Source organism: Eptesicus fuscus, chromosome 2, assembly GCF_027574615.1.
Source record: "Eptesicus fuscus isolate TK198812 chromosome 2, DD_ASM_mEF_20220401, whole genome shotgun sequence".
Lineage (NCBI taxonomy): Eukaryota > Metazoa > Chordata > Mammalia > Chiroptera > Vespertilionidae > Eptesicus > Eptesicus fuscus.
In genome coordinates, this window is record NC_072474.1 from 106,762,524 (window position 1) to 106,775,584 (window position 13,061).

At 36.4% G+C, this 13,061-nt stretch overlaps 1 protein-coding gene across 2 annotated transcripts in view; it reads right to left on the minus strand.

Annotated features, from left to right (window-relative positions):
• Positions 1-13,061, minus strand: part of SLIT2 (slit guidance ligand 2) — a 343,264-nt gene that overhangs the window by 125,881 nt on the left and 204,322 nt on the right. For both annotated transcript variants that reach the window (XM_008140178.3, XM_008140176.3), the window contains exons 6-7: positions 6,987-7,058; positions 1,164-1,235 (exon numbers count right to left, since the gene is read on the minus strand). In XM_008140178.3, coding sequence (XP_008138400.2) covers positions 1,164-1,235; positions 6,987-7,058 — 144 coding nt within the window. The remainder of the gene's footprint in view (positions 1-1,163; positions 1,236-6,986; positions 7,059-13,061) is intronic.

Here is a 13,061-nt window from a genome sequence, read left to right on the forward strand (position 1 = left end):
GGCTGAGTTTACAGTCTGAGTGGCTTTATTTGGCAAAGAAGAAAAGCTCGATCAAGTTGTTTCTTAAAAATTAAATTTAATGAGAAACCAATTTCATCAAATATAGTTTGAGTGAACTGGGCTGTTAATTTGGACAGATTAGTCTCAATCCGATAGCCCCGAGGAAACAACATTTAGTTATATGTGCGTACTTTCAGAATTCTTCTATTTTGCTAAATCATATTCCAAGGAAATTATAAAGATGAAACATTATATACAGAGATACAATATACAGAGATACACTTTAGTGAGAAAAAAGTGACATTAAGATTGATATTGCCTAATTATTAAAAATCTGGCAACTCAATTGAATTTTATTTAAAAAATAAATGTTTCCAGTTACCAGCTGTTATAAAATAAAAAAACAAATTTTGAAAAGCCAGTAAAAATATATGTACCCTGCTTAAGAACACATACTTTTCCAAAAAGCCCGTTGCTTTGGTTATGTTTCTGGCTATTTCTCACATAATTGTATATATAATAGCTTTTTTAGGTCAAGGTGATTCTGAAACTGAGTTCAAATGAGATTCATCTCTGAAAATGCTTTGAATAAATATATCCACCTTGGGCTTTAAGGATTAATTTTTCTCCAAGAGCAAAAAAACAAAAAAACACATAGCTATAGCAAATACTTTATTAGAGAATCTTTTTATTCACCAAAAATATTTTAATGTCCATCTGTAACCCCTGCAAAGATACTTTTAAATAGAAATGCTGACACAACCTTAATTATAGAAACACTAGAAGGGGATGCTGTAATTTTGTTACAAAGAATGTTGGCGAGCTAGTTTAGCTTTATTAGGTCTGCTTGACATACAGTAATAAAAACATAAAGATTTATAATTTATCATTTCTGACAGCCAATCAAGGAGTCTTCCATTTCTTAATGAAATGTGACCTCCACAATAGCTCAAAGTAAACTTCCCAGAACACATATCATTTAAAAGAAAGCTTTCAAGTTTTCAGAATAATTTGCTCAAATATCATATCTAGAACTTTAATAAAACTGGTGCTTTCCTTGTCTACACCATAATGAACTACTTGTTCTTTGCTTACTAAAAATATTACTCAGGGGGCATCCTTAATTGATTAGGTTGACCTTTATATATCTTGCGACTACTTACAAAGTCCTAAGCTTAGGCATATGGTTGAAACTTGCCACAGAAAGTCTGGTAATGTTGTTATTGTTGAGAGTGCTGTAGAACAAAAGAAAATAATTAAAGACTTCAGATATGAAATGTATTAATCATCCTATATATGAATGTAAAGAAAACTTGTAGTGATTATGTTTATATAAAACAACTACCTGGTCGAGATGGCATAGAGAATGTACTATATAATAAACAAGATGATAAATAAGTTGTAGTATATTTTAACAAAGCAGTATGCATTCAGTTTTACAAAATATTTATTACAAATGTATGGCATTAGCCACAGTACCTCTACTATTTCTATGTTGCTTGATGCACCTGTACCTACATGCATGTCTGTTTATGACAAACAAGCCTGAGAAGTCACAATTGGAAACATTAAGTAGTCACGTTTCCTTAGAGAGGTGTTATGTGTAATTACTGCCCGTGAGTAAATGAACATATTTGAAAGCTCCAACTGAAATCTCATAGCACTGTCATGGAGTCGCTTCTGTCAGGTCGTGAAACACAGTCCTGCCGATTATTATTTACCGTAGTCATCAGCCACTGTTGAAATCTGAGTAATAAGAATGATTTCTATATGTGGTACTTGCTTTGGTTGGGGATGAGGTGACATTCTGCAGCAGTATTTTAAAAGCTTAATATATTCTAACAGTTTTTATTTATTTATTATTTATTTATTTATTTAAATATTTTTATTGATTTTTTTACAGAGAGGAAGGGGGAGGGATAGAGAGTAAGAAACATCGATGAGAGAGAAACATCGATCAGCTGCCTCCTGCACACTTCCCACTGGGGATGTGCCCGCAACCAAAGTACATGCCCTTGACCGTAATTGAACCTGGGACCCTTCAGTCTACAGGCTGACGCTCTATCCACTGAGCCAAACCGGTTAAGGCTATTCTAACAGTTTTTAGCTGCAGCCACAGATACTGTCCCTTTATTTTAGGGCTATGTGGTGATAATCATGGTTTCCTGAAATGAGACTAAGTAAGATGGGTGGTCATGGGAGATATGGTGAAAATAAGCATAATTCTTTCTTGGTTCTAATTTTTCCTACTTTCCCCTTAACAAGCATTGTTAGTTTGTTATTATTATTTCTACTGCTACTACGCCTCACTTATTCATCCAGTATTTCCTGAATGGCTCTTATTTTTATGGCAACATGGAATACTATAAAAATAAATCAGGCATAAAACCTATCTGAAAATAGCAAATAGTCCAACTGGTGAGATGAATTACTCAAGTTACAAAAACTTAGAATTCATAAGATGAAGAAAAGAATTCTTTTTTTCTCTCCCTCTCTCTCTTCAGAGAAGTCTGGTTGTGACAAGAAAATGTGAAGACCGTTATCCCAGGAGTGTGTGAGGAGACAGTGTGGAGACAGAACATGGTTCTAGCATATAGTACAGTGTTGACTAAACAGGACAAGTTGCTGACGGAGGCGAGAAAGATGGGATCAATAGCCCAGGTGGATACCTTTGATATTGGAGAAGGGTTGCAATTAGAGGCTGCAAATTCACTTGCCTACAGAAGCCAGGCAGGGAACAAACATGAGAGAAGCAGGCTGGATATGTGAAAATATGATGTGGAAGAGAGGAGGAGAGCAGCGCACATCTGGGAACCAGGAGGGCCCTGGAAAACTAGCGATGCTCTTCTTCGTTGTAGAGTTAGGATCCAGCTCCAACGGACTATTGCTCTGCTGTACTGGAAGGCTGCTGAAGAATCTGATTTTCTCAAGAAGCTCAAGTTCAAAATTTTCAGATCAATCCTCCTAATTTTTCATTGTAAATACCTGCAACCAACTCAAATATTTCAAAAAGTCCAAGGGCCAAGTCCGCTTGGGTGAAACAAGGTACATTTGTGAGGCCACGTCAAGCCAGCTGGTGGCTACAGTTGTTAAAGGTGGGATGTGGGGTGTTCGGGGGTTGAGGGATTAACTTAAACTTCTCAGCAAAGTAGGGCACAGCAGTTACATGTCTGGAACACACACTGACCCTCTTTGCTCTCCAGGTTTGCAATGTATTGAAAGATGTAAGAACTAATCCAAGTGATTTGAATTAAGTCACATAGGGGGGTAAAAAAACAGACCACTTTATGCAGGACCTATAAAGCATTGAATTGGTTGGCTCATGCTATCTAAAAGCCTGTAGCATTTTCCATGTACTCAAGTGAAATGAGATTTCTTTTCAAATGCCATTTAAATATATCCTGATGTTTGCACTAAAAGGTTTCACTTCTCAAAGGGATTTGCTTTCCAGTGACCCCTTTTTCCGCCCTAAAAATTGATGCTGACTTTCTATAGCGAAAACCTCCAGAGTACACGCCATACTAAAATGTGACTTGGGGGATAAGATATTTTTTAAAGTAATTCAATGCAGCAGACACACATTAATTTGAAACTATAATTTCTTATGATGCCACACAAAACAGAATTTAACTTAGTGCTGATGCTGGTGGCTATCAATTTGAAGTCTTCTCTCAAAATGTTAGTTTGCATAATGCAACTGGAGAAATAAATTATCTTAGCATTTTTATTCAGTATCTATGTCGGCAAAGCAATTTTGTTACTGGTATCTGGTAATGGAGCAATATGTGGAACCAATGAAACTGTATTTAAAGATTAATAATAAATATGTATTCATTAGGTATAATGATATGTTTATACTATGGTCATGCAAAAGTCCATTTCTGTGTTCAACTTCAAAATTCTCTCTTTGTAATGAGACTGTATTCTTGTACAAAGGACATCTTGGTGTTGAAAATACAAAATGTTAGTCTTGCTAATTATGTAGGCCCTTTTGGACTTACATCTTGACTTATTTTTTCTTATTCCCTTAGTGCCAGGCATAGTATTTGGCAGAGAACTTGATATTTAATGGATATGAATCACCGTGTTTCAATTAAATTAAATTATGTGCATTCTATAGGAAAAAAAAAAAACCCCTAAAACTAGCAACTCAAGGGATATATTTCACTTCTAGTCTAGCCTCCAAAGGAAAAGAAGACATTGATCTAGATTTAATTTTCAAAGTTATTTTTGGGACAGTATCTTCATATTTAGGAAAAAAAAGTTCTATATCTTACCAACCAGAATTCCACAATAAGGCCATGAACATACAGGTGATAAACTGCCTACTTGTTTTCATCTACCTAAACTTTCCCTTCTCGAGCTTTATTCACTCTCTCTACCTAATGTAACAAATTTTCATCAATGGCCCTGGATCATCACTCCCACCTCCTCTTGTTTGGCCTCAGTATATTCAAACATTCACAAATGGTTCATTGAATTAAAATTTTAAAAAATCTAAACCACTGGGAACTTGAAATTGACGTATGTGCAAACTAATGTCCATTCATTATTCCCGCATAGCGAGATGGTCTAATCTAAAGAGTTATGATTGGTAAAAATAAGCGAAACAGAGAACAAACTTTCTGAAACCCTTTAGAAGTTAACTCCATAAAAAAGCTCCTGAGGAAATGTTTATACGTGAACTTCTCATTTACATAACAAGGTATTTGGGCTTGATGAATTCCAGTGGTTTCAGTACTTCATTCAATTTTTCCTTAAATTCATCAACTAATTTCTCTAAAGGTTATATGAATTATAAAAATTTAAAAATTAATATATATGGTAAAAGAATGTGTGCTTGACTTTATAAAATTTTAATATAAAATATTTAAATCCTTTAGAAAGAAATGCATACTTTCTGTGCTAATTTTATATATTCTTTTTTTTTTAGCAAACAAACTCAGTCCAATCTGTATCTTTTTGAGAAATACATATTAGGTCCCCAAAAGAGTTTTCAACAGTTTATATTTCAATTTTAATTCCATAAACCATAAAATGTTTATTACTCTCTGATGTGGTCATGATAGGAGGTCTTTTCAAAGTCACTTTTTAGATAGTTTGCTCACATGGCACACACAATGAATGAGGTGACTGTGTTTTCATGAATTTACTGTTTCTGAAAGCAATTATATTAATTTACAACAAATAAGCAAATTAATAGTTATTGTATTAATTGGTAGCGGGATTTTAATGCCAAACACAGTGCTTGGCACATAGCAGGTTTTCATTCTGACATATTCTCTCTCTCCATGTAAATATGTAAATATTTTAAAATACACATATTATTTTTATTCTTTCTGCCACTAAGGAATACTCAACATATACTCAATATATTATATATAAATTATTCCGTGTCTAATAAATATTTAAACTCTTAATAGCAAAGTACATTATGAAATTTAAATTTGTCCAAAATACTCAGCAAAATTTCTACAAAATGACTGCTATCATTCATCTTCCTAGTTAGGAGCACTGACTTAGTGTCAATTTGTTTGGCTTTATCAGCTCCCCTGAATTAAATAATTCCTGCGGCAATCTCTTCACATACAAAGTTTAGTGGTGTTGGCTACGGTCCTGACATCAGAGGACTATCACGAAACCATAGTTGTATCCTAATTATTCTGACTCTGAATTAGCATCAGTGAGCTTTGTATATTAAAACTGGCTCTGGAACACAATTTAAAAGGTGGCCTTATAACTACACTGTGTATGATTAGCACTACGAATATTTTTTCCTATAGAAAAAGTTAGGCTGTTATCAACCAAAACCAAGATGACGTCTCCTGTGGTCAGAGAACTTATACTTACATAAGCCTTTAAACATAATTAACAACAACGTCACATGATGCAGCTAAAAACTCTATTATTTAATTATTCACAATTAAAATCAAAATCATATAGAAAATATTGCTAAAATAAGTCATCTGATTGAAACATTACACTTTTTTTCAGAATTACATCCTGTTTCTCAAACTCAATTTATAAAGCAATGGAATCCCTTTTTTCAGGAGGCTTTTGTGATTCCTGGATAACTTTAACCAGCTGGACTAAAAATTCAAAACTTCTTCACATTTAATTCAATTTTGGATTTCTGCATAAATTGAGTCAGGGATAAATGAGACCATAGCAAAACAGTGTATATGGGGGAGAAATGTGTATGTATATTTTAAAAGCTATAAAAAGCTGACTCTTTGACTGGAAAAAAATTCCATAAATGGACAGGCGGCTTCCCTTGCTTTAGGAACTCTAGTTGTCATTAAAATTATTTTTATTATAATTAACCATTTAATTTAAATCAGGTTACTAAGCTGAGGATCTGTAGAGATTATTCAGTTGCTTCTAACCAATTTAGTCAGTCGTGTCTGCCCATATGGTTCAGACCTGTGAGTTGTGCTTTACTAAGTCAGTAATGAAGACTTGAATGGACCTATTGGCGGCTCATTAAAATCAGAATGTCAATTTCAAAAGAACCTTACAAAAACGATATCAAGTTATCTGGTTAAAAAGGGCATTTTACAGTGAGAAAACATCTTTCCATTGCATAGCAACTACAACATATACCCACATATCAGCTACTCGGGTTTATTTTTTGTTGTGCTTTTTCCTATACAACTGATGTTATCTTATGACTTAGCAATCCTAGGAATTCCCACAAATCCCATAAATAAGAATAGTTTACCATAAGAAGAGACACTTCAAGGACATTATGTGTGAACATTCGTGTGTCCCTCTTACATAGACAATGTTACCTTAACATACAGCTCTGCACAAGATTTTGCACACACACATTTGGACTCTTCCCTGTTTTCACCATGAGTTATTAAGGCATCTCTGTACGAGACCATTTTGACCCTGGGTTTTAAGCTAACAGATAAGCTTCCACATTAGCATCCCCCCCGGACACAAAGCTCTAGTGAGGAGTAAGAGAAATCAGAGACACTTACAGCACTTCCAGGTCCCGGAGAGCCCTGAATGCCCCATCTTCGATACAGCTGATCTGGTTGTAATCCAGTTGCCTGTTAAACGGATGAAAGAATATGTGTAAAAGGCTGAAGACTTGCAGGGTTAGGGAAAGGAAGTCTCTTGAAGGGTCTAGGAAGCCCTGCCTGCAGGAACTGAAATGCTCTCCCAAATACACTCATCTGCTGAAGAATGTCACGAGCCATTCTGGCCTCCATGCCGCCAGTGAAATCTCTTTTTGTTCTGAACTGTCTGTGCAAATAGCAGCCCTTGGAAAGCTCCTGTAAATAATAACTGCACCTTATATTAAATGCCATAGGAATGCAATTTCATTACATCAAGAAAAGCTATCCATTAAGAGCTTTCAGCGTCATCTTGCTGAAACAATTTCATTAAGGTAAAGGACTGTAAATCACTTAATGTCACACGCACCCCCTCAGTGACCTAACAGAATCCATTTATCAGAGAAGCCCAGCTGCATGTTAATTTCACTATCCTTTGGCAAGAAAGAGCGAGACTACTTTTAGATTTTCTCCTTTTAAAAGCAGTTTTCCTTCGAGAACTCCAAATCAAGAAAAAGAAATGAGGTCCCATATATCTTCCCGCAGTCCCAACCAGGAATCCACGTAGCAAGCCAGCAGTTGTGCTATTTTAAGCTTCACTATGCTCATAATTTGCATTGTTTATCATTATATGCGAATTCCCTGCCCTGTAAACGTGGCATACTTTTCAGTGAGGGAACTTCCTGAGTGATACCACTCTCCAGGAAATAAGTGTTTAAAATATTAGGAAATCAATAAAAATTTTTGTTTTTCTCAAAGATGCTAATTTCAGCCTACACTGCTACAAAACACATACTGCAGCAGCATCCTGAAAACACTACCTGTATCTAAGGTAAAAAGTTAAAAGGCTGTATCAGTTCCTCGTAAATAACACAAAATTGAACCAAAGGAATCTTTTCTTGCAGTTTGTTAAAGTTCAAAGATCGGAGGGGGAAAAAAAAAAAAAGGCTGCTCCATACTTGGGTAAGTCCGCTTTTTCCTGCCACTTGTTTTTGGAATTAAAACTTCCTTATTTACAACACAAAGGAATTCACTTGGTTAAAATGAATGGTTAAGTAGTAAATCCTACCTGTTCTATTCTTTCTTCCTTTTTTTTTTTTTTTTCCTAAGAAGCAGTGTTTAAATGTAGTAGCTTGGTGCTTAGCGATATTATTATCCCAGTGAAGAGAAAGTATCGCAATGCTGCACTTGGGATAGAAGCGGGATGTTTGGTGAAATAATCAGAGGGGCTGGCAGCTCCACGTGAAGCTGTGCCAGGGCAAGGCTGTGATCAGAGTGCGACTGCATCTCGTCCCTGTTTCCAGCTCAGAGCTCACCCAAAGGGCTAATTCATATCTGAGGTCTGTTCTTCCAACAACTGTGTAAACATTCCCACAGAATCGCCGTTTCTCTCACAAAACGACCGAAAAAAAGGTGCAAGGAGCGAATCCAGAGGGGCCTCTTTGAATTCCTTACTTTAGCAATGATGTACCTCCAGAATGCCTCATGAAATATGCATCTCATTTCACGAAGGTCTCCAGGGGACACAATCACACAGGAGGCTCTCTTGATGTCATGCAAACGGCACAATCTAGGACATGCCATATTAAAAGACAGGCAAACTCCGGAGGAGATGCAATTTTATTGCTTTTGTCAACGAAGGCTTTCCCCAAATAACAGCCACCATTCATGCTGCTGTGATAGCCCAAAGCATTCTACTTAGTGGGAAGTAATGCAGAAGTATGATTTTATTTTCAAGAAGATTTTAAAGACCCATGATACAATACGGCGGCTGCGGTTCCAAGGAAACACATTCTCAAGAGCTTTTGATTTTTACAGATTAAATTCATTTAAGAATTAAGTGAATAACCTTTTTTATTTCAAAGTGCTAAATATATATATATCTACGCGACGATTCTCTAACCTCCCGGACGATTTATCAAAGCCATTTAAAAGAGGACAATGGCATGAGGTGTTACCCTTGACACACGACAAAAGAGAAATTGTTTCCAGACAAATTGGCAAAATCTTTTAATGCTCTCAAATTTGCCTAATGCAGTCCCCAGGTTAATCTGTAAAAGGGTGAGCGGTACGTTTGCCCATATCTTAATATCCTTAGCTGTCAAAGTATAAATCAGTGCTGACAAAGCTTCTTTTAAATCATGCTTACCACCCACAAAGGGGGGCCAGCACGCTGGCGGGCACTCCAGCAAACCCCATCCTGCAAGAACTGAAAGGCAGGCTACCACCAGACTCTGAGACCCCAATGGAAACTTTGCTCATTTCACCTCTGTAGCGCTGCCCTGGGTCACAGGCTTCCGATTCCTAACAGAAATCTTAGCACTTATTGGTGCTAAAACATGAACACTATTTGGCTCTCCCAGGACCGGAGGTTTCCTTAAAAGTTTTCTGGACGCCATCCTATCTCTGTCCACATATCTTCGGAGAACAAAGTTACTTTATGAAAATGCGACCCGTGAATGGACAACCGAAATCAAAATGAATAATTTTTTCATCAGCTGGTGGATTTTATTCTATTCAAAGGAATGTTTATGGAAATAGCCGGGCCCGCATGACTGCTCGTGAGAAAGTCTCTGCATAACCTTCCATTTGTCTGCATAGGGTTCAAGATAAACAGTGTCAAAAGTATGCAACGGTGTAATTTATTTCAGGGGTTCTGGACTATTTTTCTGCACCTCGTTTTTCTCGACTGGCTCACTCCCTTCTCCACTACCTTTCAAACCCTGGGCACTTGTGCTTCCTGTAAACAGAAAAGGATCTGTTGTCAGCCACGCATTTGGAGACACGCGGCCCGTTTATACGAGGCTTCCACTTGTGCCATGAAATTATTTTGAATTAAGGAGTTAGTAAGAGAAAAGTTATTTTCCCCCCTTCTTCTCCAAAAAGTAATGTCACAACTGCCCTAGATGGTTTTGCTCAGTGGTTAGAGCAGTAGTTCTCAACCTTTCTAATGCCGCAACCCTTTAATATAGTTCCTCATGTTGTGGTGATCCCCAACCATAAAATTATTTTCGTTGCTACTTCATAACTATAATTTTGCTACTGTTAATGAATCGTAATGTAAATATCTGTGTTTTCCGATGGTCCTAAGCTCTACAGCAGTGTTCTGTCATGACCCACAGGTTGAGAACCACTAGCAGGGTCGCTTAAGACCACACATGAGGAACTGTATTAAAGGGTCGTGGCATTAGAAAGGTTGGGAACCACTGGGTTAGAGCATCGGCCCTTCGACTGAAGGGTCCCAGGTTTGATTCTGGTCAAGGGCATGTACCTAGGTTGCAGGCTCCATCCCTAGCCCAATTGGGGCTTGTGAGGGAGGCAACCAATTGATGTGTCTCTCTCATATTGATGCTTCTCTCTCTTTCTCTCCCCATCCCTTCCATTCTCTCTAAAATATTAACGGGAAAAATATCCTCAGGGAAGGATTAACAAAACAAACAAACAACAACAACAACAAAAAGTAATGTCACAATTGTTCAGCCAGACAGAGTGGAAATCTGTTGATTTGGGGATGCTAAGAGCACTAGGCACTTAGGGATGGCTTAGGATGCTTTCCTGGCATAGGGGCCACTTTCGTAGAAGAAGCAAACTACCACTTTCCTGATTTTCTGGGAAGAAAAACATGGTCTAGATGGCACTACCAGTAGTTTCTTTCAGACCTTCAGCTGACATGTGCTAGCACAGAGTTTTGTGTCTTTTTATTTTTCTACCTCCAACCCGTTTCTGTTTAAATTCCAGATCTGCTCTCTATCTGATCCTTCACAGCCCTAGCCTGTAGCGTATTTTGACGCATTTGCTTTATCTTTAATTTCATAAAAATGATGATATTACAATGAATGGAGAACCTTCAGGACCTCTCTTGGCACCAACCTTCTATGATTCTCTTCAGTGGCAACGCCTCTCCTGTGCTCTAAAATAACTCTAGACGCCCGTTTTCCCCCTCGTCCTGCTAAAGTTAGCCTCAGACAACGCACTGTCTTTATTTAGAGATGGAACTCTCTGTGCCTCACAAACAACCCATTTCTAAAGCTGATCTGATATTTTTAACACTAAAAATAATTTAGCCTAGTTTCAGATTTTGATCAATTCTAGATATGAGAGACAATATATAATGTTGCTAAATATAAGTTTTAAAAATAGCTGTATTAAATGACAGAAAGGTAAACCGTTGCTAACTTGGCATTCTGAAATGTAGTTGGAGACGTTGTATTCTGTTACTTTTAAGTGTTTCTCAGGGATTCCTTTTTTAATTTTTCTAAGTTTGAATAGCATGCTATGTTTGAGTTATATGTATAAAACTTTCCTTCCTAAATTAACCTCAGTTTGTTTTTTCCTTACCCATAGAAAATTCATATTTCACTTCAATATCTTATTACGAATCGATTTTTGAAAGAATTAGAACATAAACTATTCTTAACTCTGAAACAACAGTGAACATAAAACATCTCTAATAATTTCTAAGTCAGTCAGGTTCCCTCAATGTCTCAAAATAAATTATTATGACTCTGCTCTGGTTTTTCAGGTGTCTTTTTTTTTTTAAGTTACAGGAAATACAAGTTCTGCTCATATTCATATGACTATTGTAAGATGGCAAACTCCAAAATTTTTGCTGACTTAAAATGCATTAAAGTAATAAGAATCAATATGAGGGAATGAGAAAATTTTGCTATTTAGGAACAAAGGTGATGGAGCACCTAAATTAACCCATTGTACACCATAAGCGTCTATAGACGCAAGAGGCAGACCATTCCCACACGCCACGTGCGTCTATAAAAAAAAATGTTTTCCCTAAGTGGCAGCCCTGACCAACTTTAAAATCATTTTTTGTGAGAATTTTCAGCTAAAAATATTCAAGAACACCCAAATTGTGATTAATATATTTATTTTTATAATATTCATTGCAAAATGATTTTTTAAATTAAATTCAAAATATTGTGGTGTGTGTGATGGTTTCCATTTTGGACGTGTGGCAGTTAACTGGTGAAGTAGGAGAAAAAGATAAAATGCTGTTAAGGGTCAAGGATATGGGCATGACCTGTTCTATTTTTTTCCCTTGCATGTATAAAATTCAAGCCAAAGAGGGCCTAAACATACAAATCTCGTACAAATAACAATTGTTTAAGAACTACTCTAAGATTTAAGTTATAATGAATGGAAGCATAAGAATGATGTAAATTGATCCATATAAATGAACACCCTAGACAGAAGTTTCAGCGACTCTTTATCGTTTACCTCAGCATAAAAGCACATCCGAGTCAACCTGGGTATTAGTCAAGAAAATAACCAAGATAAGGACCATTCTGAGGAAAGCAAAACAATTTTCATTACTTGTGAAATTAACCTTTTTTGCAGTCTTTCAAACAACATTTTGTGTTTTGTTTTGTTTTCCATAGGAATAAAGAATTTCAGTTTTTATTGAAATAATTTATGGCATGAAGGTATATCCAATTGTCAATTGTTGGGAGGAAACAAAGGTGGCTTTAAGAGAGACGGAAACAAAAATAAATGAAAGGCAACCAAGTTGACCTTCATGTTCTGGTAACTCTAAGCAAAATAATCGAAGGTGGTGGAAACTGAAATTGACTATAACTGCGACCAGTTGTGACCAACAAGCATTTGGTCTGGTTCAAAAGATTCACAGAGACATTGGGTCCAAGCCAAAATGTGTACCTAACCCTGCAATTTTCAACCTTTTTCATCTCATGACATAGATAAACTAATTACTAAAGTTCTGAAGTATAGCATAAATACATGTATTTTTTGCTGCTCTGATGAAAAATTATATTATCATTAAGTTTTAATCCTCGACTGAGGATATGGTATTTATTGACTTTTTTAGAGGGAGAGAGAGTGAAACATCGATAGGTTGCCTCCGATACACATCCTGATTAGGAATCGAACTTGCAACTTTTTGGTGCACAGAATATGCTCTAACCAACTGACTGAACTGGTCAGGGCAATTGTATAATTGTGTATAAATAAAAACTATGTATAATT